Source organism: Ciona robusta, chromosome 11 (genome assembly GCF_009617815.1).
Source record: "Ciona robusta chromosome 11, ASM961781v2".
NCBI classification, from domain to species: domain Eukaryota; kingdom Metazoa; phylum Chordata; class Ascidiacea; order Phlebobranchia; family Cionidae; genus Ciona; species Ciona robusta.
This window is the reverse complement of record NC_143245.1, coordinates 5,083,476-5,108,204: the sequence shown is the minus strand read 5'-3', so window position 1 is coordinate 5,108,204 and position 24,729 is coordinate 5,083,476. Positions and strand designations below refer to the sequence as shown.

Here is a 24,729-nt window from a genome sequence, read left to right as displayed (position 1 = left end):
GGGGGAGATTGGACACATTTTCAATATTTTTGTTCCGTTTGGTAGTAAGCAAAGAAAATTTAAAGAATTATAAAACCATATCCTTAAAACTCCTATAGTACCGTCGTTAATTGTTACAAATACCATCAGGATATTTGGATTTTATTTGCTAAAGGTGTCCCATCCTCCCCCACGATATATATAACAACCCACAAAGTTACATACGTGGTAGCTCGTAAGCTGGCACAAGATTTATAAAACGGAACAAGCGTGTTACAAGTTCAATTCATTCATTATACCCTTTAGTTTGATGCCAGCGCCAGCATACCGAGCTAAGGCCCGAAAAACGATTAATTGTAGCATCAAAACATACGTAGAGGTTTAAGTTAAAGTAAGGCTTTTTGCTATTAATATTTTGAGATTTAAAAAAACGTGCAAATGATGCATCACGTTAAGGAAGTTCTTAATATTTTGATTGAAGGGAAATTTCCACTGACGTCACGATCAGCTGTTCGTCACGGTCCGATACGTTTCGGTCCAATTGAAAAAAGACAAAAGCCCAGAATGTATTCTTATTCGCTTCAGTCGGTAGTGTAGATGTTAGAGAAAGGTGTCACCAAGTTTTACCTCAAAAGTATCAAGTTTCCAATCAGTTAAATGCGACTTAAAACTTAAATACAGTTTAGCTAAATATGGTAAATTTAGGTGAAATATTGCGCAATGTTTGGGTGCGGTTTTTGTAACTTTGTTTAGGCTAGCCGGTTAAATACAACCTACGAATCTACGATATGACACAGATTTTGTCATGTAACAGGTGCCATGTACAATTTATTTGGTGAATACCATAACTTGTCCAATGCTAAGATATGCTGTAACAATATTAGAACTACACTATCTAATCAGTATTTCGTATATTTTAAGATTTTAATTTCAACCCAGACGTTAAAAGTTGGTAGTTTGGTACACAATATTTTTATTTGTAACATACTCAATTTTATACACCCCTTTTCAGTTGTATATACTATAGTAGCTTGGTGAAACACTGTAACTTAGGAAAATGGTCCAACAGTATCAATCACCAGTTCGTGTTTATAAACACCCATTTGAAATGGTTATGGCGGTAAGAAATCTAACTTTTTTAGAAAAAATATTTATTATCAAGCTAGAATTCCGGTTAAAATAAATACCTCTATATTTAAGTCAACAATTGGTTAAAAATTTTTAAACCAGATTATCCATTGCTAATAAATAACCTATGGAAATAATTTTACATTTTCATATTAAGTATGATAACGTTTTTGTTTGATTTTTGGTACTTATATACATGATATATCATATATATATATATATATATATTTATATACATTTTTGTAGCACACAAACAATTCAATGTTTTTATAATAAAAATCGAAAGGTTTTTGTTCGAAATTTTATTCTTTGTATAGCCTATAAATAGAAATACTTTTTCGGAGCTTACAGTTTTAAATATTATAGCAGTAAATATTTTAAAGTGCAAATTAACCTGGTAACCCATACCAACATAAATATTTAAGTAAAGCAAACCCTGGTCTAAGTAAACGATCACCCACAATATTTGAACAAACTTTAATCCAGGCTTAACAGAATATGTTCAACAAATCCATTTTTTAAATCTGACTAAATTTTTTTAAATCAGATTTACAAAATTTTGATTGTGTTGAATTTAACAATCTTTGATTCAGTTCAACAGTTTTTTTCCGCTTGCTTAAAAAATTATTTATAAACAAATTTAACGAAAATCCATCTTTTTATTTAAACCAAGTTTAACTTGCTTGTTCTATTCTGTATGGGTGAGGTCCTGGGATTTAGGCCAGATTTGGCCCATTATCCCAAAATAGCATTATTAAACTGAACCATGTTTGTTCCCAGGCATATGAGAAGCGTTTTCCAACTTGTGATATGATCCCAGTTTTTGTTGGATGCGAAATTTTATCTGACGTTGAGAATCCAGATAAATCAACTCATGTAGTTGAACGAAGATGTAAATTAAATATTGATGCTCCAAGGTTTCTTAAACGGGTAAGGTTTTATAGATATAATATATATATGTTTTTACTAAATGGTAATTAAAGATATATGAATAAATGAATGAATGAATGAATGTAACTTACTTTATCCTCGTGTGGCCGGAAAACGACAGTCGTTATCACACGGGTTTAACACCTCGTGCCAGCTCACGAGTTACCATGTATGTTACTTCGTGGGTAATATATACCGTTATAAAGTAATTCTGTATATATATATATATATATATTTTAACTATTTGGTAATCACAAATACACCTTTATAAAGTAATTATATATATATAACTATATTTTAACTATTTGATAATCAAAAATACATCTTTAAAAAAGGAGTTATGCATATATAGGTTATATAAGTAATTTTGTATATATATATATATATATATTTTTTTAACTATTTGGTAATCAAAAATACACTTTTGAAAAGTAATTATGTATATAACTATATTTTAACTATTTGGTAATCAAAAATACATCTTTATAAAGTAATTATGTATTTATAGGTTATATAATATATATATCAAATGTTTTGTAATGCAAAGATTCACATTTCAAAACACACTAAATATATTAGTTGCTAGAAGTTTTATGTTTTTTTTTGTGAATTTGCTATCTTGGTAAATAAAATTGAAAAATTCGGAATTTGCATATTGTTTTAATTATTTAAATAATTGTGAGAGTTCAATATCTTAAACAGATGTTTTAGTCTATCGTTGTGCTGTATATATTGTCATGCGATCTGTTTTCAAAGTTTTACCTATATTGACAAAAAAATATTGTGTGCAGAATAATAGTTTTATTTTTAACAGGCAAAAACAGCTTGCAAAGGCACATTTTGTCGCCCTTAGTTTAGTGTGAAAAAATATTTCAATTTTAATAAACTAAAAACGGCTTGCAAAGGCTATTTCGTCCTTGGTTTAAAAAGAGCAAAATATTTTAATTTTAATAAACCAAAAGGGTTTCCAAAGGCTATTTTTCCCTTGGTTTAAAAAATGCGTGTTGTGTGCAAAAGGCATTTCAATTTAGAGTAATGATTTGTAAAATGGTCCCAGGTTCCATTAATTGTGATGGTTATTACGTGTTGTATTGATCCATTGGCTGGTAAATTTAGATTTAACCTTGGATTAAGAATTGATTTATTTCAGATGGTGGGGTTTGAATACATCTACTTTGTACAGAAGAACGCGCTGAACAGAAAAGAACGCTCGTTAAAAATATCCGCTTACAACGAGAGCTTTTCAAGCAGAGTGATTGTGAATGAAACTTGTCAATACACAGTAAGAACTTAATTAAATAATTATTTTAAAGCCACTTTATGCATTGCATCATTGTATGTGCATTGTGCTATTTGTAATACATGTACAGTAGGGTGGGAGAGATGGGTCACCTTTTAACTCTATTTTCTCGTCCCATTTAGTAGTAAACAAAAATCTCTCGAAGAATTATAAAACTATATCCTTACGACTCCCATGGACTGTTGATAATTGTTTAAAACACAATCAGGATATTTGGATAATATGTGCTAAAGTGTTTCATCTTTCCCCACCCTACTATATATTTAAAATATTGAATATCTTTAAGTTTAAACTTAAATTTCTTAATTAGATACTCCCGTATGTAGTTAGTTAGTTGATTGTAGGTGCTTAATATAATAATATCAAGTTCCTATTAAAGAACATACAATTAGTCTGCTACTGTACTGTAGTGCTGATAATAGCTTTTCTGTACAGGCCTTAAGTAGGGCAGAGGTGAAACTTTAATTGTTTATATTATATCTGCATGCCAAGTTAAAAAAATTTTAAAATACCAATGCCAAATTACTTTACAGTTTCCATTTTTCAGGCAGCATTTTTAAGTGAAATTAAAAAAAAAAATAATATGGGTCATTGTTGTGTTTTCTCTATTTGTGACATCATACACCAATCATGACATCATTAGTCATGTTTTTCACTTATTTACGAATATCACATTTTGGTACAAACACGTCCCAACAACATCTGTCCCCTTTTTGTTTTCCTGTTTGAATCACTTGCACAGGGAACCACTGCGTTACAGACACGGAAGCTGGGTTGTTGTTGTTCTGTTACTGGGTTCCTTATTTAGATAACACTTGCTTTCAATAACAAAACACAGGAATCTTGTCAGAGCTATAGCTTGTTAAGGCTATGGCAACAATAAACACATTTTCCCATTGTTGGTAACATGCACAGAAAATCTGCGTTTCGAATTTGATCTTTATTGTCCCAAAATTTGATCTGCCTGCAGTGATGCTTACATTTATTTTACTATATGATATAGGGCTATTTAAATTAAACCTAAATTTCTAATAAATTCGTATTTAGAAATTTGTAACGTGCAAATACACTAAAGAACCTACTAGCCGTATAACAATTCATTGAATAAATGTAACTTATTATCCTCATGTTTCATATTTATTCCCGCTTTGGGAGAAGCGACGGTCTTATAACAGGGTTGTTATAACATGTTTTGTTTAATACATTCTTGCCCTTTTATGATTTACCTCATATGTAACTATGTGGACTGTTTTTTTTCTGTATGGAGTATGAGTGACAATTTTAAACAACTATTAGTGACCACTGGGTTGGAGAAATGGGCGTGAAGTGTCTTGTGCAAAGACACATACGCCCACAATTCCTTTGAAACACTCTATTTATCATTTTCCGCAATAATCCCCCCCCTCTTCCTGTTTTTCGCTTGCGTGTACTGTTGCATTATATTCCCTGATGAAGTTTCGTTGTATAGCAAATAAAACATTAGAAATATACTTTGTTTTTGTACTGGATGAGCGACTAAAATATTATTGAGTAATATCTTTTGGTTCAATATTTCATTTCCACACCAGGTGCATCCTGACAATCCAAATTGGACTTGCTTCGAACAATCGGCCACGATGGAAATTAAATCCTTTTTTGGTTTTGAATCCTCAGTTGAAAAACTTGCAATGAAACAATATGCTGCTAATATTAAAAAGGTTAGTTTGCATAGGTTTTTGGTGTACAAAAGTTAATATTAATTTTTATAAGCAAATCAGCTGTATTGTACAGTAAACAACACTGGTAAATACCTGGTATTTGAAATGTCTAAATGTTCTTTCGGTCTGTTATTTGTGTTTTACTTTATTTCTTTTAAACTGGTCTGATAGGTATATATTAGTCTACAGTGGCGCAGCCAGAAATAGCCGCGTAACAAAATTTTGTAATTCTTGAAAAAAAGTTTTTTGATAATTAATTTCCTTTTTTTAAAAAAGTGGGGCAGGGTTGCTACCCCCGATTGAATCACCCCCCTTGTTTTTTTTGGCTGTGCTACTGTCTACATAAGATAAGCCTACAAGAAAATTAAAATTTAAGAATGTAGGTCTAATAATAATAACATTATAATACTGTATTAACTTTGTTTGTCCCTTCGATTATGTCAGCTAAGATTATAAATATTTTAAACGAAAGAATAGAATATAGCGACAAAACAACGGTTTTTAGAACATGCATAGAGTTAAAAATATATTTACATTTAATTTGAATAAAATAAGCGTGGTCGCTACACCTAGCAGGCAATTAAGCCACTTATGTTTAATTATTATAAAATTAAACTTCTAATGGAAACAAAAGTTTGCGTAAAGCCTATGATCTAAAAAGTTCCAATTGTAGCTAATATGCATAATATATTTTTTGAATTTGATTTTTATACTGTCTCCAGAGCCTATAGTGAGAACCTATGGTGAGAATTACACTTATTTTACCATAAAGTAATATAGTAGTTCTAAAATAAACCTAAATTTTTAATAATTTATAAATTTTAAATAATCATAATGCTTTGAGCTTGTTATATTCACAAAAATCACAAGCATGTTGATTAACTTGCGATCGCTTTAGGTTTTTTAATAGTTTTTAGTCTAAAACCCATGAATAATTTATGAGTTCTGTGTTCTTATTATTACCTTGTTTATTTTTTAACTTTTGTTACACCAGGGAAAAGAAATTATCGAATATTATTTGAACGAAATTCAAGCTGAAGGGGTGACCTATATACCAACTTGGGCAGAGGAAAATCCCCATTTGGTTAAATCGCCAACTGTAGGAAATAGTTCGGCTTCATCAAACACTTTACAGGAAGATTTGACTGAGGTAACAAATGTTTGGACAACGTTTACTTTTGGTAGGCAGTGTCTTAGATGTAATGTTGGGGACCGTCACCCAAACTTTTGGATTACATGACATTTTTTTTCATGACATCATATCATATTTTTTTTAAATAACTTTTACGTTTTAACTTTTATCATACGAGTTTTACACTTTAAAATGAGTTTTACATTGCTGGTGTTAATGCAAACAAGTCGAAATGTTTTACATTCATCTTGTTTATCAATAAGGTTTCTATGTTTGACAACTATAAGTTTAAACTCTTTTTGCAATGTTACACCAGTTTTCTTTTAAACCAAAATTAATATCACAGTTTTATGTTACACCAAATTAATATCTCAGTTTATATATAAGTTGCAACCATATTTTAGGAGTCTTTGACTGTAAAATCATCATTTTTCGAATTGTTATATTAATATCACAATTTTAATAAGTTCTGCAACCCTTATAGCTAAAAATTATTAGCAAACATTACATGACATAAAACTTTTTGCAAAAAAATAAATAAAAGGGGCTTATAGAATGCTAGCAAAATTTTCCCATATCAAAACATGAAAACATGGAAAAAAGTTGTTTCATAGGTCAAATTTTAAATTGTTAGATATACTTGTCATTATAGTTGTGTGTATATTACTAAAAAAAAACTAAATGACATCATTATCATAACAATGATTGATTATCACAGTTGAACGATGGAAGTCGTTGTTCCTCGTTTTCCTCTGTGTGCGATGAGCCACCAAGTGACAGGAATAAAAAAGGTTCGTAAAACATAGAAATAATATTTATATAGTAGTCTTGGGTAAGATAGGACACCTTTAGCACATAAAATCTAAATATCCTGATCGTTGGTTTTTAAACATTTAACAACAGTCTATAGGATTCCTGAGGATACAGTTTTATAATTTTTTGAATGTTCTTTTTTTTACTACCAAATGGAACACAAAATTTGGTAGTATGAAAAGTTGTCTCATCTTCCCCCATCCTACTGTATACTTAAACCCTTATTTTGCCTTGTGTATAATATTTATATGTGTTAATTTGAACACTATGGACCAAAAAAATATCGTAATTCTAACTTTGTTTATAAAAATTTTAGCTAGATTTTTAAAAAGGTTTGTTTTTTTCAAATAAATGGCTTAGTTGCCCCATTTTTTCCACTGAGTCAGGGCAATGCTATCTGTGTCATTATTTCCTGGTACAACATGTGTAGTCCTTATGACCAGCTATGACTTGGTTAGCTTGCTGTAACTTAAGAACAATTGATTTCTTGTTAATACACGGGTTAATGGGCCACCTCTGGCATAAATCTTAAGTCACATTGTGTGCCACACTATAGGACCTCACTAATGAAAGTAATATAACATATTTAGGTCAAATACATAAGTAAATATACCATTATGTGGGTGAAATGCTTAATTTCTATGACGTTTAGAATTTTTTTTAAATTTCTAGCTGTGAAATTGTTTTTCGTAAATTTTATTCAGCGCAAATCTGTGTAATTCATTGATTAAATATACTCTATTATTGAAGTTAGCATTTATATAGTACTGTGGGATGAGATGAGACACGTTTAGCACATTATATCTAAATATCCTGATCTTATTTTTAACAATAAACAACGGTGTGGGAGTCGTGAGGATACGGTTTTATAATTCTTTACATGTTTTTTGTTTACTACTAAATAAGATAAGAAAATAAAATAAAAAGGGGTCTCATCTTTTCCCACCCTACTATATATGTGCTACTTCCATTCAAAACATGTTTTGCGTAATTTCTATTGAAAACCAAACTCATGACCCCCATTAACATCTGAGACCTTGAATCCATGACCTTTAGTAACCTTAATTGTATATGTGACCTTCAACAACCTCTGCCTCTTTCTTCACCTGACCTGTATTAACCTTTAACCATGGATATGACCTTTAATAACCTCCAGAAACATTTTTGCAGCTTTTTCTAGTCTAAAGTTTTAACTTTTGCTAAAATATATTTTTTTTAATTTTTTGCAACATTTTATATGCAAAAGTTTCAATTTTACTTAAACATTTTTTCTGCAACATTTTATATGCAGAGGTTTTAATAAAGTTTCCCCTGTCGCTGTCATTATTTCGAGTGATTTATGTTTAAATTGTTGCCAGGCACTGCCAACCTTGAAGAAGAATACATTGAACATAACTTGGGCGTTTTGCAGCCATTGGAAGAAAGCAAACTAATCCAACTTAGAAAATGGTTGGCAGATACACATAACGGCAAGGTGGGTTATATGGTACGGTGGGGGAAGAGGGGACAACTTTTCAATCTATTTTCATCTTCCCATTTGGTAGTAAACAGAAAACATTAGGAATTATAAAAACGTATTCTAACGACTTCCAAAGATTGTTGGTAATTGTAAAAACACAATCAAGATATTTGGATTTAATGTGCTAAAGGTGTGCCGTCTTTTCCACCCTAATATATACGGATATTCATTAAACTTTACTAATTAAATGAGACTCTGTACTACAGTGTGGCATGGGATCTAAGATTTAGGCCACATTTTGGCTGTTACATTGCCACCCAGGGTGCTACAACTCATTAGTGACCACTCGGTCGTAGCAATGTTTGAGATTTAGGCCAAAATTTGGGTGTTATGCAATTACCCAGAGTGCTATAACTCATTAGTAACCACTGGGCTGGAGGAATCTTTGAAAATGTAATATTGATTTCAATATCTAGCATCGAAAACAATTTTTTTGTTTAAGGTGTTTACTTACAAGTGCCTAAGTCACTGATCACGTCGCCAGACTACAGCGTGTCTACCCTAAATAAGCAATTCTATATAATTTCTTAAGCCAAGCAGGGCCATTGGATTTAGGCCAAGATTAGCTCATTACCCAAGCAAAAAGTATATTACGACTATTCTGATTTATTGTTTTACCAATGGCATGCGAAACTTATGTAACCAAATTTGCTATATGGTAGGATAGGGATAAGTGGGACAGCTTTAGCACATAATATCCAAATATCACGATCGTGTTTTAAACATTTAACAGCGGTCTGTAGCAGTCGTAAGGAAACGGTTTTATAATTCTTTGAAAGTTCTTTGTTTACTACCAAATGGGACGAGAAAATAGAATGAAAATTTGTCCCATTTTTTTCCACTATACTATATATATAGCTTTTCCATATGGGCTAACATAATCTGCTACACAATATTGATCAACATGCTATGTTGGTGTGAAATATTTGCTTTCAATCATACACAGCTATTTATTCAACCCACCCGTGTTATTTACCAAATGTTTTAGACCATTGTTGTATCAAGCGTTTTAAGGAACGGCCTATTGTCTGCCTTTAATGTCATTGTGGTTAATTTTTATTGACCAATTTTAATGATATGGTTACCAAAAACATTGTTACCATGTTGCTCTAGTTGCTGTTGGTATAACGTTAAAGTCTTATTTTGTTCAATTTAAATTTCTGTTCAAAATACTTAAAGTACAACTTCATAGGCAGTGTATTTTGGTTGTCTGTTTTAAAAGTTAAAAAACTTTTTCTGGTATGTTGCTGTTATTGTTTCTATCTCTATTCAAATTTTTTTAATTCATGCTTTATTAAATGCCTAATATTTTTTTAAATTTCGCTGTAAACCCATATTTTATCCGGTTTAGTAGCTTACTTTAATTATATATCTGTTTATAAGGTTATTAATACGGTGTAAAAGTAATATATCTGTTTAATTTAATGATAAATATGTTCAGTTCTATACTGTAAGAATCACACCACCCTTTAAAAAGTATTAATACACCAAAAAAGTAACATACTTGGTAACTCGTAAGCTGGCACAAGGTGTATGAAACAGAACACCCGTGTTTAATGAATGTTGTTTCCGGCCACGCGAGGATAAAGTTAGCTACATTCAATACATGGCAAGCAAAAAGTGTATCTATGAATAGATGACCGGTGTCACTTAGAGGTTACACCCTCTGTTTACAAAGCTGTTTTAGCTTATTTTAAAAGCTTAAATTAATAATTTATGAAAGTGATCTATTTTGAAAATTAATTTAAACTCTTAAGTACAAAGTTAAGCTGCACAAAACACTTTTAAGGTAATTTGAAAATTATTGGTTCGTGCCAACTCTGACAAGCAATTCCTTTGGTGTACTGTGCTGTAGAACATCCTCTTTTAGCATAGTCATAAAACACTGGGTAGTCCATGTCCATATGTCGCCATTTTGTGTCCAAAAGCCTTTCTTTTGTGGGGAGACGGAAAATAGCTTATATTTACGTTATTATACATTCTTTGCGAAAAATATATGAATTTACCCATATTAAATAACCCATAAAAATATTACCTATTTTAAAAAAACCTAAAAAATGTATAAAATTAACCATATGAATGAGTTATAATTATAAATATTCAACTTTTATAGAATCAAGAATGACTTACAAATATTAAACATATTAAATAAATATTAAATGACTTATATTGTTTCTATAGATACCAAGAGATGAACACATCCTAAGATTTCTTCGTTCAAGAGATTTTCATTTCGAAAAGTCCAAAGAAATTCTTTGTCAGTCTCTTTCATGGAGAAAACAACATCAGGTGGGCAAAATGCTACACTTTGTTTTTAATGAAAAATATAGTTTAAATAATGTTCATAAAAAAAAGATAAAACATTGTTTAATTTACAGAAAATATGACATAAAACTCTTATAATTTTTTTCTCAAGATGTATTTTATATTTACCATTTATTTGTATATTTATTACTTAAAATATAGTTTAAGTAAAATACAGAAAAAATGCTAAAATACAATTTTGTACATAAAATTTTTAAAAATGCTACAACATAGTTTTGTACAGAAAATGTCAAAAAAATGCTAAATTTGGTTTTGTACAGAAAATATGACAGAAAACACTCATATTTTTTTAATGATGTATATATTTTACATTTTTCATATATTTATTGTTTTGTTACACTTATTACTTACACCTAATTACATAATATTAACCCCATATTTAACAAAGGTGGATAAAATCCTCACGAATTGGAGCCCACCACCATTATTTGAGGAATATTACATTGGAGGATGGCATTACCATGCAATAGGTATATATATATATATATTATTTCTATATTTAATTGCCGCATGTATATGTGATGTCTATAGGATCTGATTTAGCGGTGGGAAATTATTTTAAGACTTATTCGCTTTAAGAAAAAACAGTTTTGCCAAGAAAGTTACTTTGCAAGCTATTTCTAAGTTAAATTAACACCGAAATATGTGTCAGTCATAAAAATTTGCAAAACTTTTCAACTGGGTTAAAAACTGTAAAGATTTTATTGATATTAAAAAACAGAAACATGCTTTAATATATAGTAGAGTGAAAGAAGATGGGACAACTTTTCTTTATATTTTCTTGTCCTATTTGGTAGTAAACAAAAAACCTTGAAAGAATTATAAAACCGTATCCTTACGACTCTCATAGACCGTTGTTAATTGTTTAAAAACTTTCAGAATATTTGAGTAATATGTGCTAAAGGTGTCCCATCTTCTCCCACCCTACTATGCATGTAACTCAGCGAATGCATGTTTCGTCTAATGTGGTAATATTTGTATAATGTCATAATTAATAACTTTATGATGTCATATGCAGATTCTCGGCCAATTTACGTGCTACGTTTGGGGCAAATGGACACTAAAGGTTTGTTAAAAGCTGCAGGGGAAGAACAAATACTAAAACATGTAAGTGTTTGATGCAAATAAAACACAATTTTAATACGACATAGGCAATTAAAACAATTGTGTCATATAATACGCTGTTGTGTTTGTATTCAAACTCATTTAATTACCTGTTATTGTACAGACTCGTGGTTTGTAATGAACGTAATGTATCTGTACGTAATATAACACGGGTGTTCTGTTTCATACAGTCTGTGCCTGATTACGAGTTACCAGTTATTTGTGCCTGATTACGAGTTACCACGTGATTTTTTTCTGTAATTTAAGCATTAGTGACATGAATGGGTTCGTGTAATTTTTAGTTAAATAATAATCTATTAGAATTCAATGTTTTGTTGTTATTGAAAAAAAATTATTTTGTTTTGTGACAAAACTACTTTTTATAATATAGTAGGGTGGGGGAAGATGGGACACCTTTTCATTCTATTTTCTTGTCCCATTTCGTAGTAAACAAAGAACATTCAAAGAATTATGAAACTGTATCCTCACGACTCGCATAGACCGTTGATAATTGCCGAATTAAACACGATCACGGTATTTGGACAATAAGTGCCAAATGTGCCCATCTTCCCCCATAGGACTATATTTTTATATTTATTTATGTTGTAGCAAAACTACTTTTTATAATATATTTATGTTAGGACATATTGTTTCTATGTTAAAGGTCTTATACATAATGGAACAAGGGTTGCTGAAATGTCGAGAAGCGTCTATACAGAAAAACAAGCCTATGAGGTAACAATAAGGATTATCTTGTCATCAATTAATACTCTGTGTCGTAACAATCAAGTCTATGATGTCATAATCGTTGTAAATTAATCTCGTGATCGAAATTGTCATAATATTGTGAAAAATGTCATGAAATTGTGAAAAAAGTGACATAATCGTTGTAAATTAATCTCGTGATCGACATGATTGTTGTTTTATGTTGTAGTAACGGAGTAGTGGATTGCCATATAAGGTAATATGGGGGTTTGCATGACCTGGTTTAAGTTTTAAACAAAAAGCTTGGGAAATTCCTCTTGCTTGCGCTAATTATTCTTCTGTAGAGTATACGCGCACTCTGTTCTGCCCATGTTGCACACATTGCGCACTGCGCACACAAATAGAGCTTTGCAAAAACTTGCTTGCCTATTCTTACTGTACTGTTTACAGTTTACACAAATGCAGAACTTACAGACTAAACTAGAATATACAAGTTTCGGATTAATTTGAATTTTTAACACAATCAATTACCATAAGTTATCAGAATTCAAATTTTTGCATTTCGAATTTCTGTCTTTAAAAAATTGCATGGACCATTTGTGATGTAACAGGCCTTGACAATATGCTATTGTGACATCACACAAGATATTAACATGATTGGCTGTTACGCATGGCTTTTTTATGATGTAACAGTGCCCCATATTATTTAACCATTATCTCTCTATCTTGTTTGGCAGTTATACATTGTGTGCTTACACCACAAATCTTAAGATAAATCTAATCTAAATTCAATCAATATTAAAAAAAATACATATATATATATATAGTAGCGTGGAAAAAGATGAGAACGTTTAACTTTAATTTCTCGTTGAATTAAGTAGTAAACAAACAACATTCAAAGATTTATAAAACCGTATCCTCACAGCTCCCATAGACTGTTTTTTTTTAAACCACGATCACGATATTTGAATATTATAGTAAGGTGGGGGAAGACGGGACACCTTTAGCACATAATATCTAAATATCCCAATCGTTTTTTTAACAATTAACAATGGTCTATTGGAGTCGTAAGGATACGGTTTAATAATTCTTTGAATGTTCTTTGTTTACTACAAAAAGGGATGACAAAATGGAATAAAAATATGTCCCATCTTCCCCCACTCTACTATATGTGTTGAAGGTCCCCCGTCTTCCCCCACCCGACTATATATAAAAAAGAATTATGAAATTTTTAAAACTTCTTTTTATTTTAATTTTTTTATTTTCGCCAGTTCTTGGACATGCATCGTCGATTTAGAAGGTTTAAATATGAGACATCTATGGAGACCTGGTGTGCAGGCCCTGCTTCGTATTATTGAAGTTATCGAAGCTAACTATCCGGAAACAATGTCAAGGTTGTTGATCGTCAGGTCGCCGAGGGTGTTCCCTGTTTTATGGACGCTTATCAGCCCTTTCATTGGTTGGTTTGTTTTATATTATTTCTATATCGTAAAGCAAGACTTGCTAATCTGGGGTCTAATTTTTCACGAAGTACTGCATGTATTTTATTATTTACCGCTAAGAGTCACGAGAAGTTTTTTTAGAAGATTAAAATAAGTTGGTACCAAAACACTTTTGAAAGCCCTACATACCAGCTAAAAAATTTTTTTTTTCGATTTGGTCTCCAGGTACTACCAAAATAAAATAGTCTGTGAAAAAATCCTGTGAAATCAAACTGCTGTAGTTGAGTCCTTGAGTGTCATTTTTTTTAAAGAACACCCCTTGCATTGTTGTAGGGTTTTTTTACTCCAGCGGTCCAATTTCGCATGTTTTTTCAGGGACTGTTTATTTTTTTGGAACTTTGGTGGTACTTTTTAATCAAATTTTTAAGAAAGTTGTTTTTTTGTTTACGTTCATATGCTGGGCTTTCAAAAATGTTTGCTACCAAATTTTAATCTAAAACTTTCGAACCCTTCACGTTAAATAATATAGAGGTTGTTTAGGTTTTTAGAAGCTAATGAGGAATCTTAGATCACATTTGAGCCCTATATATATATAGTAGGGTGGGGATAGATGGTCCATCTTTTCATTTTACTTTCTCTTCCCATTTGGTAGAAAACAAAAAACACTCAAAGAATTATAAAACTAGCTTCACAACCCCCATAGACCGTTGCTAATTGCCTAAAACACGATCAGGGTATTTTAATATTATGTGCTAAAGGTGTCCTGTCTCCCCCACCCTACTATATACATATTTTTCTTGGTGTTCTGTTTTAATATTATTATGACTCATCACATGCCTGCTGTCTGTCCATCTATCATGCATTGTGACATCATAAAGGTCACTCCATGACTAAGGGATTAAAATAACAACACATGCAACAGGTTTGATGAGTTAACACGACAAAGTTATGTAATTTTCCATTAGCCTTGTTTTAAACTTTCTTTTTGTGAAAGTAAAATATTTTTCAACCCAAAAGTAATCAAATATTCCAATAACTTTTTTGTACCGTGACCAAAATATTAAACAAAAATTACCAGCATAAAAACTAAATAAATATTTTGCAAAATAAATGCTAAAAAAGATTGAATCTCAAAATGTACAGTCCAGAACATTTTAATTAAATGATGAAATCAAAATGTGATACAGTTACATTTTTTTATTTTAACTCTGATTAATTTTTTCGTTCACATATTTTAAAGGTAAAACGAAATGAAAAAACAATTAGGCACATATTTTTAAACTGAAACCAGCATAATTTTGATCACTGTTTCCAAGACTATATTTGACACATTTAAAGATAAAATGAAATAAAAAGACAATTTGGCATCCTACTTAAAAAAGTCTGTGACCTAACCAAATCAAAACTACACACACTTTTGAGTAATGACCCTGAAATTGAGAATGACTGTTATAATTGCACAAATCAACCACACATAAAAAAAAAACAAAAAAAAATAATAATCACCCTCAAAGTAACATACATGGTAACTCGTAAGCTGGCACGCAAGGTGTATAAAACAGAACACCCGTGTTATAACGACTTCCGTCTTTCAACCACGCCAGGATAAAGTAAGTTACATTTATTCATTCAATGTAAAAATACAGATAAAAAAGCAACATATCATGTGTCACTGTTTTATATTACCACTATAAAAATTTTAAGACTTTTATAATATAATGACTCCCCACACAAAATAATATAATATGATTTCTATTAGATGAGAAAACCAGTTCAAAATTCATGATGTACACGGGCACGGATTACATGGGTGCTGGGGGGTTGGTCGATTATATACCACAAGAATTTATCCCGGAGTTTCTTGGCGGACCATGCAAGGTTGGTAAAAAAAGCAAAATTTAGGAACGTTTTTTTTATTCTTTATGGGTGAGGTCCTTGCCAAGGACCTGGGATTTAGTCCAGATTTGGACCATTACCCCAACACCCGGAAAGCCTATTCAAGTTCTTTGTGCCACTGGTGACATCGCACTCGGACACATATTTTTTATTCTCGTGGGCTTTCCAAGTACCACACTTTTCAACTTTGTGTTTGATTTTTGTTTTTTGTATGGCTTATAATTTGGACAACCCATTAGTGACCGCTGGGTTGGAGCAATTGACGTTAAGTGTCTTGCCCAAGGACACATACGCGCAACAGTAACACTGCTGTCGAGGACACTTTGGTTTTCGATGCGGGCGCCTAAACAACTGAGCCACAGTGCCGGTTTATAGAAGGTTAACTTAAACTTAACTCATATTTTTAAATTAAATTACTTTTTTTTTAATTTTATCAAAAATTAAAAATAACATGTCTAATTATTTCCAATTGGGGACCATTTTACATATTATACAAATAATGCATCCGAATGATATATTAATGAGATATCTATGTTAGTGTGAAATTCCTGATGGCGGTCCCGTGCCTAAGTCACTTTATAAGACAGAGTGGGAAAAAGGAGACGGTATTGCTTTGTGGGAAGACACCATTTATAAATCGGCTAATGTACTAAAGGGAGCACCTCATGAGGTAATGCATTATCATCATAAGCATAGGCGCCAAACCTGGGGTGGCAGGGTGGCACTGGCAGCCTTCACCGGAATTTTCTGCACTTGTTTAATTAATAAACATGACTGCCAATAAATTGAAATTTGTTTTATTGTGTGTCTGCTTTTATAAAAGTTAGGTGCCAATGTTATTAATGTCAGAGTTTTTTGTTAAATTTTTTTTTTTTTAAAGTTTAATAAATTTGTTGTTTGTGACATCATTTATTTTTATTATGACATCACAACTTTTATTGTCTATCTAACTTAAGTTGTAACGAACATTATTTCTTTTTTTTTATCAATAAGCGTGTTTAACAACTGTTGTTTTACCAATACTACCCGTCTTTTTGCTTTTGTAAATTTTCCCGTGCTACGTTACCGTGACCGAAGAGACGAAATGATTTCATTCATTTATTCATTGTGCCATAACAGCTTTTATTATGACATCACACAGGTAGTAGTGGAGGTGCCAGAAAGAGATGGAGTTATTACTTGGGATTTTGATTCCTTGAAAGGAGATGTTATTTTCACACTGTTTCATTCAAACAGTCAGCTTGGTAATTATAAAACATCTTATAATTAGCACCCTCGCAAAACAGTAAGAGCATCTGCTTCCAACCCGGAGATAATGGGTTCAAGGCTCGTCTCTGCTACTATTGTGGGCGTATGTGTCCTTGTGTAAGACACTTGTCGGCAATTGCTTCAACCCAGTGGTCACTAATGAGTTGTCCAAATTATCAGCCATATTTAAAAAAAAATGAAAAAATCCCCAAAAACGTAATCACCTACAAAATAACATACATGGTAGCTTGTAAGCTGGCGCGAGGTCTATGAAACAGAACACCCCTGTTATAAAGACTGTCATTTCCCCGTAACGCGAGGATAAAGCAAGTTACATTCACACATCATAAAAAGCACAAGGTGTATGAAACAGAACATGTGTTATAACGACTGTTGTTTATCCGCCATGCGAGGATTGAGCGAATTACTTCCATTGACACATCATAAACAACTATTATTTTGTCGATATATACTGTTTTTTCATTTAAAATATTTCTAAATGTTCTATAAATATTCATACAGACATATAAAAGTTATTACATTACGGTGGAGGAAAATGGGCCACCTTTTCATTCTATTTTCTTGCTACATTTGATAGTGAACAAAGACATTTAAAGAATTATAAAACTCAATATTGACGAATTCCATAGACGGTTGTTAATTGTTTAAAACACGATGAGGATGTTTGGATATTATGTTTTATAGGTGTCCCATCTTCCCCCACCCTACTATACTATTTTATTATTAATAATACCTATTGTTATTACAGGTCCCATACAAGAAGACACTGTTCAATGCACCGGTATTTCTAACAGCACATCGGCCAGTAACCCACAAGCCCCGTTTAATACACAGGTAGGGTGATGATGTCATCAGCTGTGACATCATATTTTTCTATGTCGTTGACCCGGGACCGGGGTTGGTTACACATGGCTCCTGCAGCCAAAAGAATACAGGTTCAAGGCTCATCGCTGCTACCATTGTGGGTGTGTGTGCTTAGGAAAAACAATTGCCAGCAGTTGCCCCAATCGAGTGGTTCTTTATGGGTTATCTAAATTGTCAGCCATGCATTAAAAAAAAATCCACACAAATATATTAATTTACAAATTTACATACGTGGTAACTCAAACCATAAGGTTTATGAAGCATAACACCAATATAATGAATGAATGGAACTTTACCCTCACGTGCCCAGAAAATGACAGTTGTTAAACACACAGGTTCTGTTTCATACACCTCGTCCCAGCTTACGAGTTACCATGTATGTTACTTTGTTGGTGATTAGTTTTTTAGGATTTTTTCAGTTTTTTTAATGCGAGGCTTGTAATTTGGACAACCCATTAGTGACCACTGGGTTGGAGCAATTGCCGCGAAGTGTCTTGCCCAAGGACACATACACCCATAATAATTAGCAACGAAAAGCCTTGAACCCACTACCTGTGGGCAGGCACGCTAACAAACTGCGCTACTGCCCTGATGAGGACTTTGTTTCCTTGCCATGCGAAATAAATAAGTTTCTTTCTTTCATTCATTATAGGTGATAGGAAAACACATGACATTGGGCAAAGATTACACACTTGTTGAATCCGGTATTGTATGCAGAGAAGGAGAGAGTGTACAGGTATGCGACGTCATCAATCATGTATTATGATGTGTTGTTTTATTTATAATCATTTTTATTATGTTTTATATACTTATTATCATGTGGTTACAATGTTACATTTATAACTAATTTTTGTTCTGTATTATTTGCTTACAATTAGTCCTGCGATTACTTTACAATTATATAGTAGGGTGGGGAAGATGGGACACCTTTAATACATAATATCCAAGTAGCCTGATCGGGTTTTAAAGAATTAACAACGGTCTGTGGAAGTCGTGAGGATACGGTTTTCATAATTCTTGGAATGTTTTTGTTCACTACCAAATTGGAAGTAAAATTAGAATGAAAAGGTGTCCCATCTTTCCCCACCCTACTATATTGTCAGTTTTTGTACAACATAGTACTGTTGGGTAAGATGAATACTGTTACATAATATCCCATATTTCCTAATCATACTTTAACAATTAACTAATTTTAGAAAACACAGGAATACAGTATAAAATTGTGTATATATTCTTTGTTTAATCACCAATCATTTGTAAATATGTTTTATCATGCCATCTTTGTAAATCTGTTAGGGTGGGGGAAGATGGGACACCTTTTCAATATATTTTCTCATCCCATTCGGTAGTAAACAAAGAACATTTAAAGAATTATAAAACCGTATCCTTATAACTCCCATATACCGTTGTTACCTGTTTAAAACTTGTTCAAAACATTTAAATATCATGTGCTAAAAGTGTCCCATCATGCCCCACCTTACTATATGTTTTATCACGCCATCATTACTGCAGGGATCCCACATAGCAAGGAAAGCTGGTTCCTATGTAATGCAATGGAAGTTTCATGGCAATCCACCTCAATCCACTTCCGTTCAAGATGTCTTGTACCAAGTCACTCACAATCCAAAGTCCAAGGTTATTTACTACCATGAGCTTTTGCCCTCTGAAAACTTCAGGTAAGTTATTATGATTTAACACATAGTACTGTGGAGTGGGATATGAATTTTTTGGATTTATTTAATTCTGTAAATATTGTTAGCAACTGAAATCTATATTTTTTTATCTTGTTTTGAACAATTAAGATTAACAACTCATTTTTGTTACTTAATTCTGTAAAATTTCTGTGTTTACTGTCAAATTGGATCAGAAAAACGGATAAAAACATGTCCCAACTTACCCCACCTTACTATACATATGTCATAATAAAAATCATCATATATATTTATACTTTTCATTCACAGAGGCTCGATGTCAAGTTTGGAATCTTGCCAAAGTGCTTTCTCCGCACTTTCCCACGTCACAGGTTCCAGTCTGACGTGATGATGACGTCATCAAAGTATTTACTGCTTGCAGAGATGTAAAAAATGACATCATTCCATTAGATGCCTCACTCAAAATACAGCCAACCCCGCTAAATCGGACCAGACCGGGACCAAGCCAAACTGCTCCGATTCAGCGGGGTCGGCTTAGTTGTTTTTATGCAATTAATATACCAGTGTTCACGTCTACTGCCAAGTGTTTCGTCACAGGCATTGCTGTTTTAGAAGCTTAAAATCGAAATTACGACGTAACAATTAATCAATTGTGACGTACCCAAGAGTTTTTGCGCCGCACACGTTTGTAAGGTTTCAATTTTATTATCGGTTTGGGAGTTTTCCCAGTTTTAAGGTTGCTTGCTTGGTGTTTAATAAACTTTCAAAGATTAACATTATAAATTACACGCATTATAAAAGTGTGATTTACTATTGCATTACTAGACAAAAATTCCGACATTTTATTAAGGATGCCACGTCATATAGTAGGGTGGGGGGAGATGGTACACCTTTAGCACATAATATCCAAATATCCTGCACGTGTTTTAAGAATTAACAACGGTCTATGGAATTCGTGAGGACACGGTTTTATAATTCTTTGAATGTTCTTTGTTTACTTCCAAATAGGACAAAAAATAGAATAAAAGGGTTACCCATCTTCCCCAACCCTACTGTATCTCAAAAGCAAAAAATATTTTAAAACAAGGAAAAAAACATTGGATAGATTTATTGTAACCGCAAAAAAACGCTGGTTTGATGACACAGAATATTAGTTACGGTAACTAGACAACGGTACGGTTTTAACAGAAAATGGTATCAATGTGAAAATTGACTATAGAGTAACTTGGTGTCCATGTTTATATACAAAATGGTCACTTTATATAATAGGGTGGGTAAGATGGGACACTTTTTCCTCGTCCTATTGGTAGTAAACAAAGAACATTCAAGGAATTATAAAACCATATCCACACGACTCCATGGACCGTTGTTAATTGTTTAAAACACGATCAAGAAATTTGGATATTATGTACTAAAAGTGTCCCATCTTCTCCCACCATACTCTATAGATCTAATAATGAAGATAAGCTCTTATTCAATGTAAACTACTGAGTCATTCTAAATTCCCTAAGTTGGGCGTTAATACCGGCACGCGTGTTACACATTCCCCGCTAATTACAATTTTCATTTCTTCGTTTTTTTGTGTTTCGTCTGGCATTGCGTTCGTTTTTCAGTTCATTTCAGAGTCAGTTGTGTAGCCGTAAACTTAGTCCTCAGCGTGTTAGACGTATTAATTTAATCTAACCGATTCCTTTTTTATTTGAGTAAACTTTTTAGAGTGCCACCTATGTGGCCATTCTGCATTTTTATTTTATGTTTTTCACTAAAGTAATTATTTGTTCGTAATATGGGTGTTAGTGCTGCAACGGTGTCACGACTGTAAACGGTCGCACTACAGCTGTGTTTCAATTGAATAATATTTTGATTGTTGTTCTAATTCGGACTTTGGCTTGCATGTGACGTTTTTCGGTTACATTCCATTATTTTACACACATAGCAGGTACGGTACAGTGGTTTCGTTTAAATATTAATCAGTTTGATTTTGTCTTTACTACGTAGACTTTGTACACACCAAATCAACGCAAGGGCAAAGTTTGCGCAAATGTATTCAGACATATCTATACAGTAAGATAGGGAAAGATGGGACACTTTTAATCGATTTTTCGTCTTATTTCGTAGTAAACTTAATCATTCAAAGAAATATAAAACTGTACGACCCAGATAGACATGTTTTCAGTCGCCTTTGTATCTAATTTGACAGTAAACACAGAATTGTTAATTGTTCAAAACACGATCAAAATATTTGAATCTTATGTGCTATAAAAGGTGTCCTATCTAATCCCAACATACTATATGATTTCCTACATAGCTTAACATCTAAAATACCTAGAATTGTATTGCATACACTAATAGAATAGAATTACATAAACTTTACGTTAGGCGAAGTTATAAGTTGGTTTTTTGAACTTAAATAGTTATTTTCAGGTTGAACGCCCGATTTGCATTTCTGGTAAAAATAGCCAGGCGGTTATCCGCTACCGCTTGTGACCAGTAGTATCATAGTATACTGAAGTCACTTCAATATACCATAGTAGTATAGTAGGGTGGGGTAAGATGGGACAAGCTTTTGTTCGCTTTTCTTTTTTCAATTCAGTAAACAAAAATTATTTACAGATTTATATAACCGAAGGTACGCGGCAACAAAGCGTTGTTGTTATAATTGTTCAAAACACGGTAAGGAAGTATTGGATTTATGTGCTAATGGTATCCTATATCTTACCCCACAGCACTATACTATTCCGTATTATTTTTGATACTTTGTTACAAACTAATGTAACCACAAGCAATTATGAATACTAAAATTTAATTAAACAAAACGTTGCGCGCGTTTATACATCTCTTTATATATACATACATAGTTTAAATTTAGTATTTTTACAACAAAATAATAAAAATAACTAATAAATTCTTTCAGTCGTGATTCAAATGTTTCCAACCGCTCCCCGTTTTTAAAGATTCCACCCAAAGTTTGGCCGCTGCCTCTGGTTCCAGCCCCGTGCCCCCCATCACTGGAGGTAGCAGGTGTAGGTCGTGGTCAGGAACAATCTTGTCAATTGATTTTCCGTGTAACGTGATGTGCTTACTGTAATGTGAAGTAAGTTATTATACGTACAATTGTCATATAGTAGGGTGGCAGAAGATGGACACGTTTTTATTCCATTTTCTTGTCACATTTGGTAGTAAACAAAGGAAATTTAAAGAATTATAAAACCGTAATTCTCACGACTCCTACAGATCGTGTTGTTCTAAAAATTATCTACGGTCTATATGTGAGTCTTGAGGATAGAGTTTATAATTCTCTGAATGTGTTTTGTTTACCACCAAGTGGGACGAGAAAATAGAATAAAAAAGTGTCCCATCTTCCCCACCCTTCTATACAACAAGTTCTCTACATATAGTACTGTTGGGAAAGATGGTAACCGTTAATCGTTTTTAACAACGTTATATTGTAGAACCATACGGTTATATAATTGACCAAATATTTTTTTTGTTTACTACCAAATTGGTTGTTAAAGGAGGATAACAACCATAAACCATTATAACCTATTCCTGTCGTCGCTGCTACCATTGTGGACGTATGTGTCCTTGGGCAAGACACTTAACGGCAATTGCTCCAATCCAGTGATTACTAATGGGTTGTCTAAATTATCCGCCATATATACATACAAAAATGAAAAAATCCAAAAAAAAATAATCACCTACAAAGTAAACCCGTGTGATAACAACTGTCGTTTTCCGGCCTCGCGAGGATAAAGTAAGTTACATTCATTCATTTACATATACATTTAAGGTCACAAAAACATTAACGAAACTTAAAAATATAATTTAACGAGAAGACAGGATAAAGTTACAAAAAAAAACAGTTGCTAAAAAAATATCCATTAACTTATCCACCCACTGTGAACTTACGTTAGTTTTCGCTTCATGAACGGTTTCATCATGGAGTACATAAAGTCGAACTTAGTTCCTTCATTTAAAATGTGAAATGGACCGATTCGGACCGGCGTCGCTTCTTGGAGCAGATCAGTCATCTTTTTATACTTACTTGCTGGTACCTCCTTCATCGCTTCGTGGTCGTAATGCTCAAAATCATCAATTGTGACCCCGCCGCAGATCTGGTATTCTTCGCTGTCCAGTAGTTTGTCCATGGCCAACTGGCCACAGGCTAAAATATCATAGAAACTCATATGCGCCGTTTCCTTCTCGGGACGATAGATGATCACTGACTGGCCGTCTTTCATGGTCCCATTTGCAGCGTACACGATTCCGCATTCCATGACTTCCCGCATGCTTTCAGGGTGATATACTTTATCAAAAACTTCTGGAAACTTCTTCCTCATGCTGTGATATTTGTGTAATACCCTTAACGCCTTTGCGTGTTTGTATTTTCTTGCGCGTAGAAACCTCAGTAAAAACAAATCGTCGTCACGGAGTAAAGGGCCATATTTTTCCGAGTTAAAATCTTTTTTTAAAGCGTCGATCGCTTTTAATCTGACGTCATTGTCACGTGGTTCGTTCAATTCTCTTACAGCTTTTTCCAGGAGTTCAGGGCTTAATGTGCATACATATCTTGACGTCATTTTCCCTAGAGCAACTTAACTTTCAACTATAACATGAATAGAAAATTAAAGTACCAGTCAGCTGAAAGAATAAAATAAAAACCTAAATGGGTAAAATTATTACCACCATAATGTAATAGGGTGGGGGCAAATTGGACACCCTCTATTTCTTTTTTTTCGTCTTTTTTGGTAGTAAAAAATACCATTTAAAGAAATATAAAACCGTATTCTCGCACGCCTTTCATAGACCGTTGTTTATTGTTTAAAACACCAATTGAATATTTGGATAATAGGCCTATGTGCCAAAGGTGTCCCGCCTTCCTCCCCCAACTATAGCCTACTTCTTTTATCTCACATTTACTCGACATCTGCATCTGATATAAATATCTACCATAAAATATCTTTATCGGTATAA

General features: G+C 32.7%; 2 protein-coding genes across 3 annotated transcripts; one reads left to right on the top strand and one right to left on the bottom strand.

Annotated features, from left to right (window-relative positions):
• Nucleotides 1-939: 939 nt before the first annotated feature.
• Nucleotides 940-20,538, top strand: LOC149728653 (SEC14-like protein 5). 2 transcript variants are annotated; one of them, XM_089888794.1, is made up of 20 exons: nucleotides 940-1,099; nucleotides 1,888-2,037; nucleotides 3,188-3,319; nucleotides 4,906-5,034; nucleotides 6,029-6,184; nucleotides 6,885-6,957; nucleotides 8,338-8,453; nucleotides 10,680-10,787; nucleotides 11,212-11,293; nucleotides 11,842-11,930; nucleotides 12,592-12,662; nucleotides 12,862-12,888; nucleotides 13,904-14,091; nucleotides 15,834-15,952; nucleotides 16,509-16,640; nucleotides 17,112-17,214; nucleotides 17,988-18,073; nucleotides 18,756-18,839; nucleotides 19,616-19,779; nucleotides 20,065-20,538. In XM_089888794.1, the coding sequence occupies exons 1-20, from the start codon at nucleotides 1,037-1,039 to the stop codon at nucleotides 20,141-20,143; spliced, it is 2,151 nt and encodes a 716-aa protein (XP_089744920.1). In that variant the 5' UTR covers nucleotides 940-1,036; the 3' UTR covers nucleotides 20,144-20,538. The 2 variants fall into 2 exon arrangements, with proteins under 2 accessions (XP_089744920.1, XP_089744921.1); XM_089888795.1 differs by lacking the exon at nucleotides 12,862-12,888.
• Nucleotides 20,539-22,541: 2,003 nt separating this feature from the next.
• LOC149728652 (alpha-tocopherol transfer protein-like) lies at nucleotides 22,542-24,463 on the bottom strand. Its single transcript, XM_089888803.1, has 2 exons — nucleotides 23,665-24,463; nucleotides 22,542-22,837 (listed from the first exon to the last, which is right to left on the bottom strand). The coding sequence occupies exons 1-2, from the start codon at nucleotides 24,333-24,335 to the stop codon at nucleotides 22,666-22,668; spliced, it is 843 nt and encodes a 280-aa protein (XP_089744929.1). The 5' UTR covers nucleotides 24,336-24,463; the 3' UTR covers nucleotides 22,542-22,665.
• Between the last annotated feature and the right edge of the window lie 266 nt (nucleotides 24,464-24,729).